Source organism: Mercenaria mercenaria, chromosome 15, assembly GCF_021730395.1.
Source record: "Mercenaria mercenaria strain notata chromosome 15, MADL_Memer_1, whole genome shotgun sequence".
Lineage (NCBI taxonomy): Eukaryota > Metazoa > Mollusca > Bivalvia > Venerida > Veneridae > Mercenaria > Mercenaria mercenaria.
In genome coordinates, this window is record NC_069375.1 from 54,654,026 (window position 1) to 54,677,177 (window position 23,152).

Sequence of the window (23,152 nt, forward strand, 5' to 3'; positions counted from 1 at the left end):
AGTATATGCAGGGGCTGGGCCCATTATACCCAAGGTCAAGGTCACAAAGTTGTTATACTTGGAATTATTTTCATGTTAAATTTTTTGAAAGCTTTGTTTATAGACATATCTTTGGTAACTTGAAATTAAAAATATTTCTTTATAATTATCATCTGCATGACTTTGTGGTTACATTCCCCATAACTCTAATTGTATTTTTGACAGAATTATGCCCCTTTAGTTTTTTGGCAATCTTTGCTTTCTGGATATAACTTTAGTGCAACTTAAGATAAAGACTTGAAACTTAAAATGTATCTTTATCATCATCATCTGCATGTGTTGTAACAATCCCCATAACTCTGATTTGTATTTTTGACCAAATTATGCCCCTTTCATACTTTAATTTTTTGACAAACTTTATTTCCTGGACATAACTTCGGTACTATATAAGATAATGACTTGAAACTCAAAATATAGCATTTCCATCATTTCTGCATGTATGGTAACAATCCCAATAACTCTGTGTTCTTGATTGAATTATGCCCCTTGGTGTATCTTCCTTTTAAAGTAGAGGTCTCTTATTGAGACATATATTCATTTTACTGTCAAATAGCCGAATAGTGGAGCGCGCTGTCTTACGGACAGCTCTTGTTAGTATGGTAAAAAAAAAATGTACACGAGTATCAACGGTACGAATGGGGGCATCATTTATTTATTTATATATTTAGTTATTATATTGTAATACTGACATATGACATCTAGATATGAAAGGCGTTATTGTGAAAACATCATATTTTGTTAGAATTGAATTGTACTATTATTTTCTTATGAGCCTCCAATATATTGTTAAAATATCTTACCTCATTTATTCATGTATTCATGAAATGAGTGAAATAAAAGGTTTTTGACTTGACTTGAGTAATATAATGAATGTATAATGACAGATTTGCACCAGAATTATTAAATTATTCAGTAGTATCTTTATGGTATATTTCTAATCCAGAAAACTTTCCAGACAAAAATAATGTATGCAAACATAAAACAAACTGCATGTATTTATAAATGATAAGCATGTTATATAGACAAACAGGTACTGATGTTTTTCCTGACATTCAGATTCATTTCAAATCTTTCTGCAGTACCTTACAATGTAGACATTACAACAAAAACCATGGAAATCTACCTTATGATTTTCATAGACAAAGGTACGCCACGCGTAAAATGCACCCTGCCCCTTTTTAGCAGCACCCTGCCCTTTTTAGAGGTCTACAAAAATCCCTAATGTTGCGCCCCCTTCTACCCATGTAGAAAAAATATTACATGTACTAGTATATTGGTTGTATTCAAATGGCATACAGTATGTTTTGTGAAAAATGTCCAAGGTGGGAGACAGTGGTAATTCTGTTACAATTTCTATTTTATTTTCAGTAACTGCAGTCCCAGAGTCTCAGCTAAAATGGCCGATGCGGACGTGAACCCACTCTCTCTCCAGGAAAAACTTATTCGCTACCTCAGAACTGGAACAGAGGGGTCATTCTTCTTGCCAGGGAAAAATAAAGTGTTTCGAATGTTTGGTAATGTGATAAAAGTGATGATAGAAGCTGGACAAGGGCCTGAAGCTGTTGAATGTATTAAACGTGTTAATGCAGAAAAGTCCTACTTAAAACGCGAACCTCTGTTGTATTTTCTTGCTGTGGCTACGCATTCAAGCAATGAACCTACGAAGAAAGCGGCATATATAGCCGTTAATGAAGTATGTGAAAATCCTGTTGATTTGTTTACATGGTTAAAACATGTGAAAGACTTAAGTCAGCTGACTAAAGGATGGGGTGCGGGACTTCGTAAAACTGTAACAAAGTGGTACCACAGCAGAGATCCCATGTTGATAGCGGAGTTTGTCACACGGTATGTGTCTGTTGGAAGATGGCACCACAAAGATGTGTTCCGGCTCTCACATATGAAACCAGAAAATGACAGTAAGTATCATAAATATCATGTTGTAATTTGTTTACTATATGCTTATAAATCTTTCATTGCATTATGATCTGCAAATTTATAGAAACCCATTTGACATAGTTTGTAATATAGTATACAGGCTTCTATATTAACAGTGATCTGGGATCCTGAGTACCAAAAATTACAGCAAGGGACTCTGTTGAAAGCTGCGTGTTCCTCCAGAGTACCTATTTATGTCTCCCCCCCCTCTGGGGGAGACATATTGTTTTTGCCCTGTCCGTCCGTCCTTCCGTCCGTCCATCCGTCTGTCCGTACGTCACACTTCATTTCCGAGCAATAACTGGAGAACCATTTGACCTAGAACCTTCAAACTTCATAGGGTTGTAGGGCTGCTGGAGTAGACGACCCCTATTGTTTTTGGGGTCACTCTGTCAAAGGTCAAGGTCACAGGGGCCTGAACATTGAAAACCATTTCCGATCAATAACTAGAGAACCACTTGACCCAGAATGTTGAAACTTAATAGGATGATTGGTCATGAAGAGTAGATGACCCCTATTGATTTTGGGGTCACTTCGTCAAAGGTCAAGGTCACAGGGGCCTGAACATTGAAAACCATTTCCGATCAATAACTAGAGAACCACTTGACCCAGAATGTTGAAACTTCATAGGATGATTGGTCATGAAGAGTAGATGACCCCTATTGATTTTGGGGTCACTCCGTCAAAGGTCAAGGTCACAGGGGCCTGAACATTGAAAACCATTTCCAATCAATAACTAGAGAACCACTTGACCCAGAATGTTGAAACTTCATAGGATGATTGGTCATGAAGAGTAGATGACCCCTATTGATTTTGGGGTCACTCCGTCAAAGGTCAAGGTCACAGGGGCCTGAACATTGAAAACCATTTCTGATCAATAACTAGAGAATCATTTGACCCAGAATGTTGAAACTTCATAGGATGATTGGTCATGAAGAGTAGATGACCCCTATTGATTTTGGGGTCACTCCGTCAAAGATCAAGGTCACAGGGGCCTGAACATTGAAAATGATTTCTGATCAATAACTAGAGAACCACTTGACCCAGAATGTTGAAACTTTATAGGATGATTGGTCATGAAGAGTAAATGACCCCTATTGATTTTGGGGTCACTCCGTCAAAGGTCAAGGTCACAGGGGCCTGAACATTGAAAACCATTTCCAATCAATAACTAGAGAACCACTTGACCCAGAATGTTGAAACTTCATAGGATGATTGATCATGTAGAGTAGATGACCCCTATTGTTTTTGGGGTCACTCCGTTAAAGGTCAAGGTCACAGGGGCCTGAACATTGAAAACCATTTCCAATCAATAACTTGAGAACCACTTGACCCAGAATGTTGAAACTTCATAGGATGATTGTACATGCAAAGTAGATGACCCCTATCGATTTTGGGGTCATTCTTTTAAAGGTCAAGGTCACAGGGGCCTGAACATTGAAAAACATTTCCAGTCAGTAACTTGAGAACAACTTGACCCAGAATGTTGAAACTTAATAGGATGATTGGTCATGTAGAGTAGATGACCCCTATCGATTTTGGGGTCACTCTGTTAAAGGTCAAGGTCACAGGGGCCTGAACATGGAAAACCGTTTCTGATCAATAATTTGAGAACCTCTTGACCCAGAATGTTAAAACTTCATAGGATGATTGCTCATGCAGAGTTGATGACCCCTATCGATTTTGGGGTCACTCCATTAAAGGTCAAGGTCACAGGGGCCTGAACATTGATAACCATTTCCGATCAATAACTTGAGAACCTCTTGATCCAGAATGTTGAAACTTCATAGGATAATTGAACATGCAGAGTAGATGACCCCTATTGATTTTTGGGTCAGTCTTTTAAAGGTCAAGGTCACAGGGGCCTGGTCATGTGAAATCATTTCCGGAAAATAACTTGAGAACCACTTGACCTAGAATGTTGAAACTTAATAGGATGATTGGACATGCAGAGTAGATGACCCTTATTTATTTTGGGGTCACTTGATCAAAGGTCAAGGTCACAGGAGCCTGAACAGTGACTTGAGAACCACTAGGCCAAGAGTGTTGAAACTTAGCAGGACGACTGGACATGCCAAGTAGATGATCCCTATTGCAGCCAACCATCAGTGTCTCTTTGACTTTCGCTCCTGACTCCTATTGACTTCTTGCCTATACCACTTTGCATTGGGGGAGACATGCGCTTTTTTGCAAAAGCATCTTCTAGTTTAATATTGTTAAGCAAAATCAATATAATCTCCACATTCAAAAGTGGATTATATTCAATATTTTCTTATTCAATCACTAGTTATTTGAAAAAAAAATTTTTCCAATGCTTTAGGTGAAACAAGGCTTTTATTAGGTATGAAACATACGCAAGACAAACAGGGGAAAGAACTTTTTAGCATGTACAGAAACATACATTTGGTCCCATTGGACAGGTGGAAAAAGCCCTGTCTTGAGGCCATTATGACCTGCTGTTAATTTACTTATAATTGAGAAAACTCAACTTCTTAATCAAGTTGTAAAAACAAAATTGTTTTACACAGTCTCTCTCAGTCATCAGATTTAATGACAGAAGTGAATAAGAAATTATGGCCCCTTATCGACTTAAATTTTTTCTTGCAACTACATGTAGCTCTCAAGCTTTATCTCAGTAACATCTACATGCATTGGATAGAAACTTCACACAATACTGCCATAACGTCAGACCTACTGAAAAAAATAAATAAAAAAAGTATTGGTTGAATTTAATTCAAATTATGACATTTCTGCGACTTAGAAAATTTGGTTTTTAAAAGTTTTTCATGTTAGTTGTTACATTGTATCATTGCCATAATGAATTTTAAATTTCTTTATGAATTATGATAAAATCATTTGATTACATGTACATAAATTTCGCCAGGTTATGGCCCTTCTTTGACTTAGAAGTTGTTGAATAGTAGAGCATACAGTCTTGTAGACAGCTCTTGTTATAGTTTAACCTTTAGCCTGCTGGCGGCAGTTTAAGTGATTCTGCCTTTGCGACCAGTGCAGACCAAGATCAGCCCGCATGTCCGTGCAGTCTGATCTTGGTCTGCACTGTTCACTATTCAGTCAGTAAATTTTCAGTGAATACCCCTACGAATAATAAATGGTATTACCCAAATTGAATGATGGACCAGTCCATTTTAGAAATTTAGCAGGGAAAAGGTTAAAATCTAAAAATATTTCAGTAATGATGTACAGACCCTTTTGTTTTACTCAAGACCTTTACAGTTTGACAGATATTTCATTTATGTTAATTATGCATGCTCTGTTTGAACAATGAGTTGTATGCCTCACCTGGGAACTGCACTGCTGTTGTAAGGAATTTTACATGAGGAATGTAACACTGCTGCAATGAATTATAACTGACATAATTGAACACATGTGATCTCCATTCATCATAAGCTATTCTGGCAGCTTTTATGTTTTGTGGAATTCTTCAAGTCTCTGATCACCGCAGAAGTGTTTTAGTGCATTCTTACATTTGTACTTATTATTCTCCATCAAGTAGATTAGAGACATGTATTAATGAGAAAAAAAAGACCAAAATTGTCAGCTAAAATTTGTCCATATTAGTTTATTGAGCAAAGAAGCAAGGATGAGTCCAGACTTTAAATGATGAATATACTCTATATTTCTTTGAAGCTTTCCTGATTAATATTTCATTCCCTACTAATAACATTGTGTTTAATATCATTCGTCCTCCACCTGTGATTCATGTGGGGAAGTTGGCAGTTACTTTCGGAGAACAGGTTTGTATTGGTACAGAATCCAGGAACACTGGTTTGGCTAATTGCCCATGGTTACATGACTAAAATACTGTTGAAAAATGGTGTTAAACCCAAAACAAACAAAGCCTGATTAATATCTGAGTCATTCTCAGGGTAACAATTAGGATTATTTAGAATCTTGAAATATATAGTATTTTAATCATATTGTGTAAAGAACAGACCATCAGTTTAAAAGTGTTGTTTGTTTCCAGTGTATAGTACATTTTCCTGTTTTTCAAAATTCAACAGAAGAAACTAATTTATTATTAATAATAAAAAATTTCTATCTGACTCAGTAGATGGTAGTGAATTTCTTCTCTCAAAATCTGTTGGAAAAAGCAGCCTTTTAGTTACATAGTAGACCATTGAGTTTTTGCAAAGTACATTAATACTAACTATTCCAACAGGTGTCAAATGTCAGAAACAGCAGGCCAAATCTTAAAATCATTGATCATTGGCAGAAACTGTTGGCCCTTTACAAAGATTGTACAAATATATGGTTAAGGTGCCCCTCACTGATTTGGATATATGAGCCTTGTTTGGGGCTTAGAATTCTTCGTGTGAGGAAGCTTAAGAAAGATCTATATAGCTGGTTCTATATATATATAGGTGCTTGCACATGATGAAATAGTATCAGGAAGGGTACCAGGCACTGTACCTGGTTTGAAAAGTCTTCTGTAAGTGTTTCGCTGTGATGTTAAACCTAACATTTACAAAAAGAAATATTTTTGCAATGATTAGACAAAATATTTTGTTTGCAGGTATGGGTTTCATCATCAAGGTTGTGTGTAAAGGTTTAAAGGCAGCAAAGGAAGGCTATAAGGAGCCATCAGAGGATATTCAGAATCTCATTGCTTATTTTGATGGTGTGGACTTTGTAAAACATTCAGATGATTCCTTTGCTGTAGCTATGAAGATGGAAGAATTGGGACTGCATAGACAACATATTCCAGTGGCATTACTTTCTTCTAAAGAGGTAGAAAAAGACACTGTTGAATTATTGAACTTTCGAAATAAGCATCTAGTATAAGGATTTATGAACTGTCTGTCCATCAGTATTAACCAGATTTTGCCGTTTTGCCTACAGCCCACATTAATGACTGGATCTAGTTTGTGCTCACACTCCTACAAACTAACCTATAAATAGATGACCTTGAACATCATAATACCTTCACCTTTAAACTTAGACCTTAAAAAACAACATTTTATGGTCCTACAATTCTGTTCAAATGGTCCCTTTTAGGGCCCATTAGAGCTAAAAATAGAAATACCTTTAATCAACTTCTCATGAACTGGTTAATGGGTCTTCATGAAACTCTGTCTTGCATTATTATAAGGACCTTTTCTAAATTTTATTCAAATGGGAAAGCTTGTCCCCTTTTAGGGGCCACTATAGCTAAAAATAAGAATACCTTTAAATGACTATTTTTCATAAACTGTTTGACAGGGTTTTCAGTTGGATCTCACACAGCCAGACCAGAGTTATGGCCCTTGACTTAGTCAAAAATATGCATAAAAGGGTCAAAGTTTGTGTCCCATGTATCTCAAAAAGTATTTTACCCAGTTTTATGAAACAGGGGAATATTATTCAGCATGTGAAGTTGTGCAGCTGGCTGGGGTTTTGCCTTAGTCAAAAATATGCATAAAAAGGCATAAAAGTTTTATCACACATAGCTCAAAAAGTATTTCTTTTTGTCTGTTACATCGCACTGAAATGATACCAATGGGTAATTTAATTTTAATGTATTTTCTTTTCACGCCTTTAGTTATCATAAGAATAGTGGCTCTTGGGAAGGGGAAGGCTAGAGGCCAATTCTTACTGATAGATGTCCAGTATGCTCAATTTCTGTAAACGTGAAAAGTTTTGGTCAGGGAAAATTTGAATGTCTGGGAATTTATTTTCTTTGCTCTGCTGAAACCCTGTGTGTGCATGAGAACATAATAAGTATTATATGATTCTATGAATATTAATGATCAAAATTAATTTCCAGATATGGAACAGTTTACTATTGAACATGTCAGTGAAGGATGTGATGTCTAACTTACCAGCGCTTGCCCGTCGAGCATTTCTAACCATTCCAGCCGAGGGAGGAGACGCTGATAAAGTTGTCAAGGAGATTCAGAGCAAGGTTCTAACCAAAATCAAGGACTCGAAAGCCATTGAACAAGAAAAGTAAATAACTTTTATTTTTAGCTTAACTATACAAAGTATATGGAAAGTTTTCCTAAAGGCCTCATTGATGTAGTTGGTGTCGGTTAAAGTTTTGGTATACTTACTCTGTTATTACTTGATGGATTTCTTTCAAAGTTTACTTGTACAATACAAATGAACAAGAGGAGTCTGATGAGCTCCAGTGTTATCATTAAAAATGGAGCCGAATGCTAATCTTCTGGACTTCACAGATCTATGTGAGTTTCCAAAGATCGCTGTTGCACTCGGGGCATCGAATTCTTCATGTGAGGAAGCCATCCAGCTGGCTTACTGAAGGTCGGTGGTTCTACCCGGGTGCCCGCTCATGATGAAATAATGCACCTCCACCATCAAAAGCTGGAAAGTCCCCATATGACCTATAATTGTGTCGGTGCAACGTTAAACTCCCCCCCCCCCCCCCCCCCCCCAAAAAAAAAAAAAAGATCGCTGTTGTTGCTAGGAGTGTCCTGTCTGTGTCTGCAGTGCCTGTGCAGTCTGAGCACATCTTCTGCACCACAGGTCTGCTTGTTAGAAATAGGTTAGACAGTGTTCTTGTTGACTCTTCTGTGCTTCTGAGTAAGAACAATGTTCATGTGCCACACAAACTTGTAAGGTCTTCTCTTAAATATGTTCATATGGGGGCACTTGAACAGTTTTATGTTTAGAGGTCACCTTAGCACTATAAAAAAAAAAACTAAAAAAAAGATGAAAAATAGTAAGTGCAGTAGCCGGAGCTATACGACCTTTCCACCTCCTTTATATTTACAGAATTAGTCCATTCTTTATATACATTGCAATATACTTGTATATTTACAGAATTAGTCCATTTTTCATCTACATTGCAATAAGGAACTACGTGAGAGTTTTCTCGAGGCAGGAGAGGCGGGAAAAATCCCACAAGGCTGGGTCTGCCCAGAAACGAGAGGCAGCGACAAACACTGAACTAAATGAGCCAACATCTGCCAAGAAAAAGAAGAAAAAAAAGATGAAGAAAGAAAGAGGCTAGTAGTCTAATATCAGTGATATTTTGTACAGCAGAAAAGGGCTATATTTTCCCCTAAAATGGTTATATTTTCCCATAAAGAAGGTCATATTTTCACCTTTGGAATTTAAAGAAAATGTTCTGTAATAGGCATAGTGAATGATTTTATGAAAGTCTGCATTTATATGTTTTTCAACCCCTTTTACCTCCATGTTGCTTCAGATTCACACTTGGCCCAGCTTTAGTGGACTGATAATTATGTCACACTATATTTACTTCTCATCAGATGCCAAATTCATAAGGACATTGGCATCAAGGACGTTGGCATCAAGGACATTGGCATCAGTTCTTGCAAATAGGTACTTTGCCTGTTACCATGAACATCAAATGATTTGGATTTTCCCCATTTTAGGGGTTCATTGTGCTGTATTTTACCCTCAGAAAGCCACAGGATGTTTTGAAAAATCTAAAAAAAAATCCCTGAATATTCATATTTTGTATCTCTGGCAACAGTGCTGTTCGCACAGCTACCTGTCTGTAACATTTTATGCCCCCCAGTGTCAAGACCCTGGAAGCATGAGGTGTTAAAAGTGTTGGTCTGTTAGGCCGTCTGTCTGTTCTTCCTTCACACTTTCTTCCTATAGTTTCCATATATTTGAAATTAAACTTGGAATACATCACCAGCATAAAGCAGACATGTGCATGTTGTCCAGACTTGCATGTCCAATTATCATTATATTTTAACCAGGTTTTCCGAAAGCTTGATAGATTTTAATAAAAAATATCACAACACTTAGCGCAAGTGCTAAGAATTAAAATTACTCAAATATCAGCAATAGTAGTCTTGTGAGTAGAGGGTAGGAACCACAGATTTGTATTAAAATAGGGATTTTCCCCAGAACTAGTGGATTTTATTGTAACATAGGACTGCAGATGATCCCTTATTTGTACAGTAGAAATGTGGCCTGTGTCATCAATTTTATAAATATGTGTACAGTGAAGTTGAGTGAACCACTAATCTGTGGCCAGAACAGATTTACTCATTGTTTAAATATTAAATATTTGTTTTGTAAATTTACTACAGAGAACCAAAAAGCATTTTATGTTATTGTAGGTGAAGGAGATGGGGAATCAAAAGATAAACAAAATGAAGAGGAAGCAAACGCTACTGAAAAAGCTACTAAAAATAATCCAGATTTATTCGAATCTATGCACAGTGCTTTTAAAGTGGCTGTTGAGGTGTGTACACTAGGTTTTAATATGCAGATATGTCACATGTGATCTTCTGAATACCAGTACTAAGAATACCAATACTAAATCATCTGTTTGTTGGGGAACTAGTTATGTCTCCCACCACATAGTGGTGTGAGAGACATATTGATTTACTTCTGTCTGTGTGTCTGTCTGTCACAAATCTTGTCCCCCCCACCCCCCCACTCAATGTCAAACGTTTCTCTTCCGATCTTCACCAAACTTGAACAAAATGTGTTTGACCATAAGTCTGCGGCCAGTTTCGATAACTAGCCAAATCGGCCAAGACACTTCCGAAGTTCAGAATTATGGCCCTTGAATTAACGAAAACGCTTTGTACACTGATGTTAAACAGCTCTCATCCGATCTTCACCAAACTTGAACAAAATGTGTTTGCTAATAAGTCCTCAGCCAAGTTTGATAACTAGCCATAACGGCCCAGGCACTTCAGAATTATGGCCCTTGAATTACCGAATCACTCTGTACACTGATGCCAGAGATACATGTATTGGAGCATGGTTGACTCGGATCTATAATGGAGAAGAAATGCCAGTCTATTATGATTAGGCAGTTGTGGGAGACATGCGCTTTTTTCAAAAGCAGCTCTAGTTTTGTTATGATTTCGTGGTTATGTCAACACACACAATTAAATCCTGACAAACAAATAGAATTCCAATGTATTGTATCTTTTATTACAAGTGACAGATTCATGTCCCTTAAGGGTGAATGCTGTAAAAAAATACACTTATACTTTCACATATAGGGGGTCATTACTAGCTATTAGCATTGTTCAAAAGTTTATGATGTGTAATAAAGTTTACGTGCAGTGACCCTTTGTCATAAACTCTATGATTAGTTTGTTTTATCTGTTGAGAGATATTAATGACCATTCCAAAATTGATAGATTTATATACTTTGTAAATAAAACGAACTTTTAAAGATTTCAGTGATTAAAATTGAGTATGTATTTCAAGAAAGTTTTATTTACACAGAAGAACCTACCATGTACCGGCAAGAGGTATCTGATAGCTGTGAAAGCTTCTGTCAGTGAATTGGGCAAAGGTATTCGAGGAACTCCATCTATATCTGCTCTAGAAGTGATGGCCCTGATGGCAACATTCTACAAGAAAAAGGAAAAGTCCCCAGATTTAGGATTTTTTACAGCTTCACTCACACACATGAACTTCCCCAAGGAGATGGAGAATATTATAGCTGAGATTGGACAGAGAGCTGCACCAGTAAGATCTTCTGTACATTATTGTTTCATATTTAAGCCTGACTTTGGACATTTTATAGATATGGAGGTTGGCACTAGAAGATACAAATATTTATGGAGTTAAAACTATGAATGTTGATCTCTTCTTCTGGATTGTCAATTTTAGAGTAATAATCCATGAACACAGAAGAAAAACTAACTTTTGTTACCATATATTTCGGGAGTATCTCATTGCCTTCATCAGTGATGGTGAACTAATTTGCATCACATGATGATAGAAGGTCACGTGACTGAAGGAGAGTGCTGTAAACTGGAGAAAAAGCACATAACATCGGCATGCGTTACATACGTGGTACCTTGGAGACCTTGCATAGAATCTTTAAAAAACATGGAGTAAACATGTATCATCGCCCGTACAATTCTGTCAGATCCCAACTGACCAAAGTAAAAGACAAAACGGACAAAATGAAAAAATGTGGCGTTATATACTACTCAAAATGTGAAAATTGTGAACAAGACTATGTGGGCGAAACTGGAAGAGCTTTAGACACTCGTATGAAAGAGCATTTGGCTAGATCCAACTCGGCCATATATGAACATTGTCAGCAAACTGGACATTATTTCAAACCAGAGAACACACAGGTTATAACATCTGAGGACCATCACATCAAACGACATGTCAAAGAGGCTATTAACATCAAACAAAGGCGACCATCGCTCAACCGGGACGAGGGGCTGGAGTTACCTCCAGTTTACAGCAATCTCCTTCAGTCACATGACCTTCTATTGTCACATGATGCAAATTATTACACCATCGCTGATGAAGGCAGTGAGATACTGCCGAAATATACAGTAACAAAAGTTAGTTTTTCTTCTGTGTTCATGGATTATTACTCTAAAATTTAGGGAGTTGTTATACTTACGCTGACATCAGTGTTGGCATTGCATACTAGCTAGCAAGCTGCACTGGCACCAGATCAGAAAGAAAATACCTCGTACGTGTTATACCCTACCCCTAGGTATTCTATAAGAACCATGGTCATGAACAGGAAAATATACTAACCCGTTTCAATCGCGCATTTCATGCCTAAAACACGCAGTTCAGTAAATGTGTACTATTGATATTAAATAAGTGTTAATTTATCTTCCATTGTGTACCGGTCACATTTTTTGAATACATCGTATCTTAGAAAAACAACGCGTAGTTTATAGTTATTTCAACGTTACACAAAAAACTTGCTTGAACTTCCCTGGTGAAGTTCCGTTCTAGATTATAAACCATTCTGATTGGCTGTTGTGAAAATGTATGTCAATCGTCGTTTTACTACACCTGTTCGCTAAAATGTGAAAATGCAGCATAAATGTGCAAAGTGAATAAAATAAACAGAACAGATGCAGACCAATGTACGATTTCAAATTAAAGATCATATACAAGATGAATTTCATTCATCATTTCGAGTTTTATTGTAAAATTGTAATTTTTTTAGCTCACCTGTCACATAGTGACAAGGTGAGCTTTTGTGATCACCCTTTGTCCGTCGTCCGTCCGTGCAAGCGTCCGTCAACAATTTCTTGTCTGCACGATAGTGGTTTCATTTATGATTTTATTTTAACCAAACTTGCACACAACTTGTATCACCATAAGATCTCGGTTCCTTTCTTGAACTGGCCAGATCCCATTATGGGGTCCAGAGTTATGGCCCCTGAAAGGGCCAAAATCAGCTATTTTGACCTTGTCTGCACAATAGCAGCTTTATTTATGATTTGATTTTTACCAAACTGGCACACAACTTGTATCACCATAAGATCTTGGTTCCTTTCTTGAACTCGCCAGATCCTATTATGGATTCCTGAGTTAATGCCCCTGAAAGGGCCAGAATTAGCTATTTTGACCTTGTCTGCACAATAGCAGCTTCATTTATGATTTGATTTTAACCAAACTTGCACACAACTTGTATCACTATAAGATCTTGGTTCCTTTTTTGAACCGGCTAGATTCCTTTATGGGTTCCAGAGTTATGGCCCCTGAAAGGGCCGGAATTAGCTATTTTGACCTTGTCTGCACAATAGCAGCTTCATTTTTGATTTGAATTTAATCAAACTTGCACAAAACTTGTATTGCCATAAGATCTCAGTTCCTTTGTTGAACCGGCCAGATCCCGTTATGGGTTCCAGAGTTATGGCCCCCGAAAGGGCCAAAATTAGCTATTTTGACCTTGTTTGCACAATAGCAACTTCATTTATGATTTGATTTTAACAAAACTTGCACACAACTTGTATCACCACAAGATCTTGGTTCCTTTCTTGAACTGGCCAGATTCCGTCATGGGTTCCAGAGTTATGGCCCCTTAAAGGTCCAAAATTGGCTATTTTGGCTTTTGCAGCCATATAGAGACTTCATTTATGGTTTTATTTGATACAAACTTCTAAAATATCTTCAACAACAATAAATCTTGGATTCCATGACAAATCAGATCCAATCGTAGATTCCAGAGTTATTTTATATCTGATTACCTCCCTTGATTGTAGTCAAAATGGATTTATATCAGTAAGTACTTATAGGACTTATTTGAAATTTCATTATTGTCATTAGTTGGACTGAGACAATCAGGGTAGATAACTATGGACTGATTTATGTCAAATTGCCTCCCTTTATTTCAAATTAAAATGGGTATATCTCCATAACTAATAAAGATACTGATCTGAAATTTCATTTATGTCAACAGATTTATTTGGCAGATCCTTCTTTTGTTCACTTACAATAATTTTCTTTTTAATTACTTCCCTTTTACGTTAATATAAATAGCTTATTTTTAGTAACTTTTTTATTATTGGCCGTAGGGAAAAACCGAGACCACTTTTCTGTGGTACAACATGGATGGTACCTCCAATTTTTAGGTGTATTTTGACATATCTGTACCTTGTAAGAATTTTTTTTTCTTTTTGGTTAAATTTCTTTCCTTTGTTGTTCCTGTCCTTTGGACTTAGATATTTTTTCTGAGGACCTTCTTGTACTCAAGTGCAATGATAACAGGTGAGCGATATAGAGCCATCATGGCCCTCTTGTTTAAATTCTGTTTTTGTTTGTTTACATTTCGCCAAACATGTGCACACTGCCGTGACCTCTAGACCGGATGTTTATTAGGGAAGGTCAAGCAAGTTTTTTCTGTAACGCTGACGAAAGCATAAAATATGTTGATAATCTCAGCACTACGGAATATTGAGACAATGTGACTGGTGCACGATGGAAGATAAATTATCTCTTGTTCAATACACTAGGTTCCCATCCACCGAACTGCGCGTTTAAGTTGAGAAATATACTATTGAAACGGGTTAATGCACTTTCCGTTCATGACCATGGTTCTTATAGAATACCTAGGGGTAGGGTATAACACGTACGGAGGCATTTTCTTTCTGATCTGGTGCCAGTGGCAAGCTGCTCAATTTCACTACATTACCTAAACTACTGCCTTATTCTTATTAAACCTCACAGGTAGATTGGTTTCTTTGGTCAAATATTGTAATATTAGTTATACCAAATACTGACCCAATCCCCACATTAATCTGCTCAGTCCCCAACTCTACCCTAAGATTGTTATATCCCCACAAAACGAAGTTTGGCGGGGGGGGGGGGGGTATATAGGAGTCAGCTTGGCAGTTGGTTGGTCGGTCCGTTGGTTTTTCATGGTTTCCGGATGATAACTCTTGAAAGGCTTGACCAATTTAAATAATTTTTGGTACACATGTGTATCAGCAGAAAATACAGGTCAAGTTTGAATTTGGGGTCAGTAGGTCAAAGGTCAAGGTCACAGTGACCCTGAACAGTAAAACGGTTTCCGGATGATAACTCATGAAAGCCTTGACCAATTTAAATAATTTTTGGTACACAGGTGTAACATCATAAATTACAGGTCAAGTTCTACTTTGAGGTCTGTAGGTCAAAGGTCAAGGTCACAGTGACTCTGAACAGTTAAATGGTTTCCGGATGATAACTTGAGAACGCTTGGGCCTAGGATCATAAATTTTGGTACACAGGTGTAATATCATGAAATACAGGTCAAGTTCGACATTGAGGCTAGTAGGTCAAAGGTCAAGGTCACAATAAAACGAAACAGTTAATCGGTTTCCGGATGATAACTTAAGAATGCTTGGGCCCATGAAAATTGATAGGGAGGTTGTTTATGACCAACAGATAACCCTTAATGATTTTGAGGTCAGTAAGTCAAAGGTCAATGTCAGTGACTCAGAACATTTAAACTGTTTTCGGACAATAACTTCAGAATGCTTTGGACTAGAATCACGAAACTTAATAGGGAGGTTGGTCATGACCAGCAGATGACCTGTATTAATTTTGAGTTCCAAAGGTCAAAGGTCAGAGTGACCAGGAACATTTAAACCTTTTTCGGACAATAACTTGAGAACGCTTGGGCAGAGGATCTTGAAACTTCCTAGGGAGGTTGATCAGGACCAGTGGATGACCTCTATTGATTTTGAGGACAGTAGGTCAGAGGTCAAGTAAGTTCAGCTTTGACATTGGCTTAGTTCTGTGACAAGGCCATGTTGTGGGGGTATAATTCGTCACTCCTGTGACAACTCTAGTTTTTAGCTCACCTGTCACATAGTGACAGGGTGAGCTTTTGTGATCACCCTTCGTCCGTCGTCCATCCACAATTTCTTGTGAACAAGATAGAGACCACATTTTGCAAGCAATTTTGATCAAACTTGTACAAAACTTGTATTGGCATGATATCTCAGTTCCTTTCGAAAACTGGCCAGATCCCATCATGGGTTCTAGAGTTATTGCCCCTTAAAGGGCCAGAATTTGCTATTTTTGTGCATCAAAAATTTCTTGTCTGCACAATAGCAACTTCATTTATGATTTTATTTTAACCAAACTTGCACACAACTTGTATCACCATAAGATCTTGGTTCCTTTCTTGAACTCGCCAGATCCCATTATGGGTTCCAGAGTTATGGCCCCTGAAGAGCCAAAAGAGCTATTTTGACCTTGTCTGCACAATAGCAGTTTTATTTATGATTTGATTTTTACCAAACTTGCACACAACTTGTATCACCATAAGATCTTAGTTTGTGTCTTGAACTGGCCAGATTCCAGTACGGGTTCCAGAGTTATGGCCCCTGAAAGGGCCAGAATTAGCTATTTTGACCTTGTCTGCACAATAGCAGCTTTATTTATGATTTGAATTTAACCAAACTTGCACAAAACTTGTGTCACCATAATATCTTGGTACCTTTGTTGAACCAACCAGATCCCATAATGGGTTCCAGAGTTATGGCCCCTGAAAGGGCCAAAATTAGCTTTTTTGACCTTGTCTGCACAATAGCAACTTCATTTATGATTTGATTTTAACCAAACTTGCACACAACTTGTGTCACCACAAGATCTTGGTTTCTTTCTTCAACTGGCCAGATTCCATTATAGGTTCCAGAGTTATGGCCCCTGATAGGACCAGAATTAGCTATTTTGACCTTGTCTGCACAATAGCAGCTTCATTTATGATTTGAATTAAATCAAACTTGCACAAAACTTATGTCACCATAAGGTCTTGGTTCCTTTCTTGAACCAGATTCCATTATGGGTTCCAGAGTTATGGCCCCTGAAAGGGCCAAAATTAGCTATTTTGACCTTGTCTGCACAATAGCAGCTACATTTATGATCTGATTTTAACCAAACTTGCACACAACTTGTATCACCATAAGATCTCGATTCCTTTTTATTCGCCCGAAGGGACATATTATATTATTGCCTCGGTGTCCGTCTGTCTGTTGGTTAACAATTTCCCTTCCGCTCTGTAACTCTTGAACCCCTTGAAGGATTTCAAGGAAACCTGACACAAATGTTCACCTCATCGAAACAATGTGCAGAGCGCATGTTTCGGATGGCTCACTTCAAGGTCAAGGTCACACTTAGGGGTCAAAGGTCATATGACTTTGTTTTGTGTGTATACTCTGCATTTGCGTCGATTGCAGTGCTCTTGTTTTTATTTGGCAGATCCTTTTGTTCACCTACAATAATTTTTTTTAATTACTTCCCTTCTATGTTACTATAAATAGCTTATTTAAGAAACTTTTTTATTATTGGCCATAGGGAAAAACCGAGACCACTTTTCTGTGGTACAACATGGATGGTACCTCCAATTTTTAGGTGTATTTTGACATATCTGTACCTTGTAAGATTTTTTTTTAATTTTGGTTAAATTCTTCCCTTTGTTGTTCCTGTCCTTTGGGTTTCATCAGTCAAAATTTTGCTCCTAACCTCCTCTGATGTAATCCTTCAGGCATGAAACTACTGGCCTGATTTGAAAATAATTTTATTTGAAGTAACTTTAAGAAAATTTCAACTATATTTTCTCATAATTCTTTTGATTGATCTTGATTATGATTTTTTGACCTTCTTGTCCTTAAGTGCAATGATAACAGGTGAGCGATATAGGGCCAATTTGGCCCTCTTGTTACATTTTTCACACTAGTTCTATTTTGCATCTCCTATTGTTTCTTACTCACTCCCTCGACCTCCACCCCTCACCTTCCCATTTCCTCATGCAAAAACAAATGCAGGGTTTCAGAAATCTGCAAATTTATTGGTAGCCCATTGGGCTACCAAAATTTTAATCTGGTAGCCCGAACATTTAAGTTTATTTGGCAATGGCCATTTCGGTTTATTTACTATGTGCTTCTACACTACAGTGGATGGAATGATTAAATCATTAGAGGTTTCATAATTTTAGCCATGCGCACATTGTTATAAATTTTGTTGTCTTAAATAGCAATTATCATTACTTCTTTTTCTCATTTTAAAAAATAAAACTACATGTATTTCAACTGAGAAATATTATCAGGAGTACTCCAGATAGTTATTGCAACATGGCAATACAAAATCAATTTTTATAAACTTGCAAATTCCTTAGAGCTGTATGAATTGTAATTTATCTCAAAATTATTTAAAGTTGACTTAATAATTCTGTTTGATTCTATACATCTGTTAGTTTAATAAACGGACTAGAACCGCGTATAAAACATCTCTCAGTTTCTTGGCACTGTGTATTCGCTTATCCGAATATATGTTTGTCCAAAATTATGTATACTTTCTGATATTTTGCTAAATCATGGTTGAGTTTTTAAGCAAGTATTTAAATTGAAAAGCATAAACAATCAGTGTAAGCACTAAACTGCCTTAAAATCAAATATCTGTTCTTTCTGGTCGCTCGATAAATATTGAGGTCAGCGAAACCGAAGTACACTTTGGCAGGTGGCGCTAAAATGACGTAATATTAAGACTGGTTTGCATATTGTTTTAAACAAAACTGATCACCGACTTCAGTGTTATTGGACCAGTCTAAAATCACTCTTGCACATGTTTTTGTAACATTTGCCTGCGGGTACGATTAAACGGTTAATTGTTTGCCGATTGTGACAGTAGGTGGTAAGATAATTAAAGCCTCGGGCGTGTATCTCTTGATAAACAAGGGGATTATAGACAACTATCAAAATTATATTTGAAGACTAAATTATTGATTTCCGGGCTACTCGATACGGAGTTTCAAGGTAGCCCGGCGGGCACGCTCTGAAAAAATTTAGTAGCCCGACAGAATTTTCTGGTAGCCCCCGGGCTCCGGACATGGGATTTCTGAAACCCTGACAAATGTACATCCTTCCCCAGCAAAATTTTATTTTTATGTACACTTCCAAACCTGCATTTTACCTACTCCCCCATACACACATTAAGATAAAAAATTCTATGCAAGTTATCTATTGCATTCCCTGTTGTATTTTGTAAGTAAACTTTTCATTTAAGCTATGGTAGTTTGTAGGACAGTTAGTAGGCTATTGAAATCTGCTATAATGTAGACCCTTGAAAGCAAACTGTAAAAGGAAAAGAATGGGAGACCTCTGTCATGTATGGAAGTCATGTTAGTGTTAGAAGAGATTGTTCTTGTTGAAAGCACAGGTGAGTCTGCACTCACACTCAGTAAGAGGTGATTTCTCAGATAGCTTGTAACCATAGCATTATGACCCTATGTGCACTTTAAACCAGTCCAAACAAATAAAGAACTATACTGTTTTACTTGTCATAATGAGATAATTTATATATAACTAGGTTCCCAACCTGGCCTGTGATCCGGCAGCACCAATCACCTGGGCGCTTGAGAAGAAGAGAAAATACGATGCATTTATTTTGTTGTCAGATGGTACAGAGACACATGGTGAAGTGAGGGCCGATGATAAACTCCAGGAATATCGCGAGAAAATGAATCTGCCCGATACAAAGTATGTTCACAATATTTTACATGCCTCTTCATTTATATATGTATATGTATTACATTTAGTAGTTCATATATGAAATACTGAATCATTTAGGTTTATTGCATCTTAATTCAAAAGTTTTGAAAGCAGTTTTAAAAACATCACGAGTTTTTAATGAAAATTACTGTTTCCTTACTACAATAAACAGAAATCTTGTTAGATGTTTCATTGAAAAGAAACTATATTTTTATTCAACATTGCAAATTATTACACCCTTGCCACTTTTATTGAAAGTTTACATGCATTTGTCTTTAAATCAGATGCAGAGTATATTTATCCCAGCAGAAGTACAGGTTTTATAAAGTCAGTAATCAATAATTGAGAATTTCAAAGGTTTATGTTTGAATCAACTCAATTAACATCGTTTGTGTTACATGTTCAGATTTAGTATCACACCCAAATGGTGATCAGTTCTAGTGTTACCTGTAAGTGGTGATCATTCTAGTGTTACCTGTAAATGGTGATCATTCTAGTGTTACCTGTAAATGGTGATCATTCTAGTGTTACCTGTAAATGATTATCAGTTCTAGTGTTACCTGTAAATGATGATCAGTTCTAGTGTTACCTGCAAATGGTGATCAGTTCTAGTGTTACCTGTAAATGGTGATCAGTTCTAGTGTTACCTGTAAGTGATGATTAGTTCTAGTGTTACCTGTAAATGGTGATTAGTTCTAGTGTTACCTGCAAATGGTGATTAGTTCTAGTGTTACCTGCAAATGGTGATTAGTTCTAGTGTTACCTGTAAATGGTGATCATTCTAGTGTTACCTGTAAATGATGATCAGTTCTAGTGTTACCTGCAAATGGTGATTAGTTTTAGTGTTACCTGCAAATGGTGATCAGTTCTAATGTTACCTGTAAGTGATGATTAGTTCTAGTGTTACCTGCAAATGGTGATTAGTTCTAGTGTTACCTGTAGATGGTGATCAGTTCTAGTGTTACCTGTAAGTGATGATTAGTTCTAGTGTTACCTGTAAATGGTGATTAGTTCTAGTGTTTCCTGTAGATGGTCATCAGTTCTAGTGTTACCTGCAAATGGTGATTAGTTCTAGTGTGTTTCCTGTAGATGGTCATCAGTTCTAGTGTTACCTGCAAATGGTGATTAGTTCTAGTGTTACCTCTAGATGGTGGTCAGTTCTAGTGTTACCTGCAAATGGTGATTAGTTCTAGTATTACCTGCAAATGATGATTTGTTCTAGTGTTACCTGCAAATGGTGATTAGTTATAGTGTTACCTGTAGATGGTGATTAGTTCTAGTGTTACCTGCAAATGGTGATTAGTTCTAGTGTTACCTGCAAATGGTGATCAGTTCTAGTGTTACCTGTAGATGGTGATCAGTTCTAGTGTAACCTGTAAATGGTGATTAGTTCTAGTGCTACCTGTAAATGGTGATCAGTTCTAGTGCTACCTGCAAATGGTGATCAGTTCTAGTGTTACCTGCAAGCGGTAAGCCCGTCCGCTTAGCTCAGTAGGGAGAGCGTTGGTCTACGGATCGCGGGGTCGTGAGTTCAATCCTCGGGCGGGGCGTATGTTCTCCGTGACAATTTGATAAAAGACATTGTGTCTGAAATCATTCGTCTTCCACCTCTGATAATTCATGTGGGGAAGTTGGCAGTTACTTGCGGAGAACAGGTTTGTACTGGTACAGAATCCAGGAACACTGGTTAGGTTAACTGCCCGCCGTTACATAACTGAATTACTGTTGAAAAACAGTGTAAAACCCAAAACAAACAAAACCTGCAAGCGGTGATCAGTTCTAGTGTACCTGCAAATGGTGATCAGTTCTAGTGTTACCTGCAAATGTTGATCAGTTCTATTGTTACCTGCAAATGGTGATTAGTTCTAGTGTTACCTGTAAAAGGTGAATAGTTTAGTGTGATGAATAATCATAGTGTAACCTGTAAATGATGATTAATTTTAACAGTATCTGTAAAAATGTGATTGGTTATAGTGTTACCCCCAAGTGGTGATTACTTTTAGTGTTACCTGTAAATGCTTATAAGTTTTAGTGTTACCTGCATGATTAGTTTAAGTATTATTGTAAATAGTCACAAGTTCTAGGTTTAAGTTTTAGTGTTACCTTTAAGTGGTGGTTAATTTTAGTGTTACCTGTAAATGTTGGTTAATATTTAGTGTTACCTGTAAATGATTAGTGTTACCCGCAATGATTATGACTCCTGCTGCATTGGTAAATGTGTGATAACTCTTTACAGGATGGTACTGTGTGGATTAAATGCACCAAGACTAGACTTTGCAAAGGCTGCAGGAATGCTAGATATAGGAGGATTTGATGCAACAGTTCCAGAAATTATCTACAGATTTATCACTGACCAGCTTGATCATTGATGCCAGCCCATGTAGGTTCAATGTGAAATATACTGTATGAGTATTGGAGTGTTTAAGATGACCTGTGGGCATTTCAGCTTGACCTTAAAGTAAGCATGGTATACACGGTTATCTCTGACCATATAGTGACCAGGTACCAGGAACATGTGAATACGCTGTGAAACAGGGACAATATTCCTTAGTTATACATACATAGTCTGTGCTAGGGGTTCTTTATTATATTGCATGCTGGAGAATATGTAAACAACAATAAAACTGGTGTTGATAATTATATATTGTCTGAAAAAGTTATTGTCTGTTTTTCTTGAAGTTAAAGAGATCCGTACAGTCTTTATCCCATCAATGTAGAAAATCTACATTTTCAAAAATAATTAAGGAGGTTTTTAATTCTTATGATAGATTTATGTATGGAGGGGTAACAGAGACATAATTTATATTGAATTTATCTTTATATTTCGAAATGGTGCAAGCAATACAACAGTGAGATGTGTAATACCGTACTGTAGTTATCCTGTAAATATACATAGAAGTAGGTTATGGTCTAGTGGTTTATGTTGTTGCTTTTCCCCAACATTTACCACTACAACATGTGTAGGGTTGTGTGTTCAGGTAATTATTGCATGAAAAAAAAGGACAAAAAATATGCTTGCATGTTTATCTGTACATAAACTATGAATGGTAACAGTAATTGTCCAGGGTAATGCTGTGGTGATGTAATACTGTATGCAAGAGGAACTGCTGCTAGAATAATACAACTTTTTTGCTTTCTTACGCCAGTTTTGAAAAAATGGACATAGTATGAAATGGGGATATCTGTCCGTCTTTCTGTCCATCTGCCAATCAGTCTTTTCGTTTTCGGACTTTTAAGCCAGAAGTGTAATAGGTTCAGTTTTATGACTTTTCAAGGTAACTAAGCATCACTTTAGGATAATCCCTGTTGTTTTTTTGGGGTCAAAAGGTTAAGGTCAGTGTGACAGAATGTCACAAAATGTAACAGCTGCAGCCTTCAAAGTTCACACAATGATTGGTCTGGGCCTGTAGATCAAAGTTCAAGGTCACAGCAACTTTACTAATTTTTGGTAATTTTTTCGT

General features: G+C 37.0%; 1 protein-coding gene across 2 annotated transcripts in view; it reads left to right on the plus strand.

The window, feature by feature from the left end:
• LOC123554985 (RNA-binding protein RO60-like) overlaps positions 1-22,621 on the plus strand; it is a 34,201-nt gene extending 11,580 nt beyond the window's left edge. For both annotated transcript variants that reach the window (XM_045345481.2, XM_045345471.2), the window contains exons 2-9: positions 1,408-1,955; positions 6,512-6,726; positions 7,742-7,923; positions 8,758-8,942; positions 10,038-10,162; positions 11,167-11,412; positions 19,510-19,679; positions 21,928-22,621. In XM_045345481.2, the coding sequence (XP_045201416.2) occupies positions 1,436-1,955; positions 6,512-6,726; positions 7,742-7,923; positions 8,758-8,942; positions 10,038-10,162; positions 11,167-11,412; positions 19,510-19,679; positions 21,928-22,060 (1,776 nt within the window). In that variant the 5' untranslated portion in view covers positions 1,408-1,435 and the 3' untranslated portion in view covers positions 22,061-22,621. The remainder of the gene's footprint in view (positions 1-1,407; positions 1,956-6,511; positions 6,727-7,741; positions 7,924-8,757; positions 8,943-10,037; positions 10,163-11,166; positions 11,413-19,509; positions 19,680-21,927) is intronic.
• The last annotated feature ends 531 nt before the right edge of the window (positions 22,622-23,152 follow it).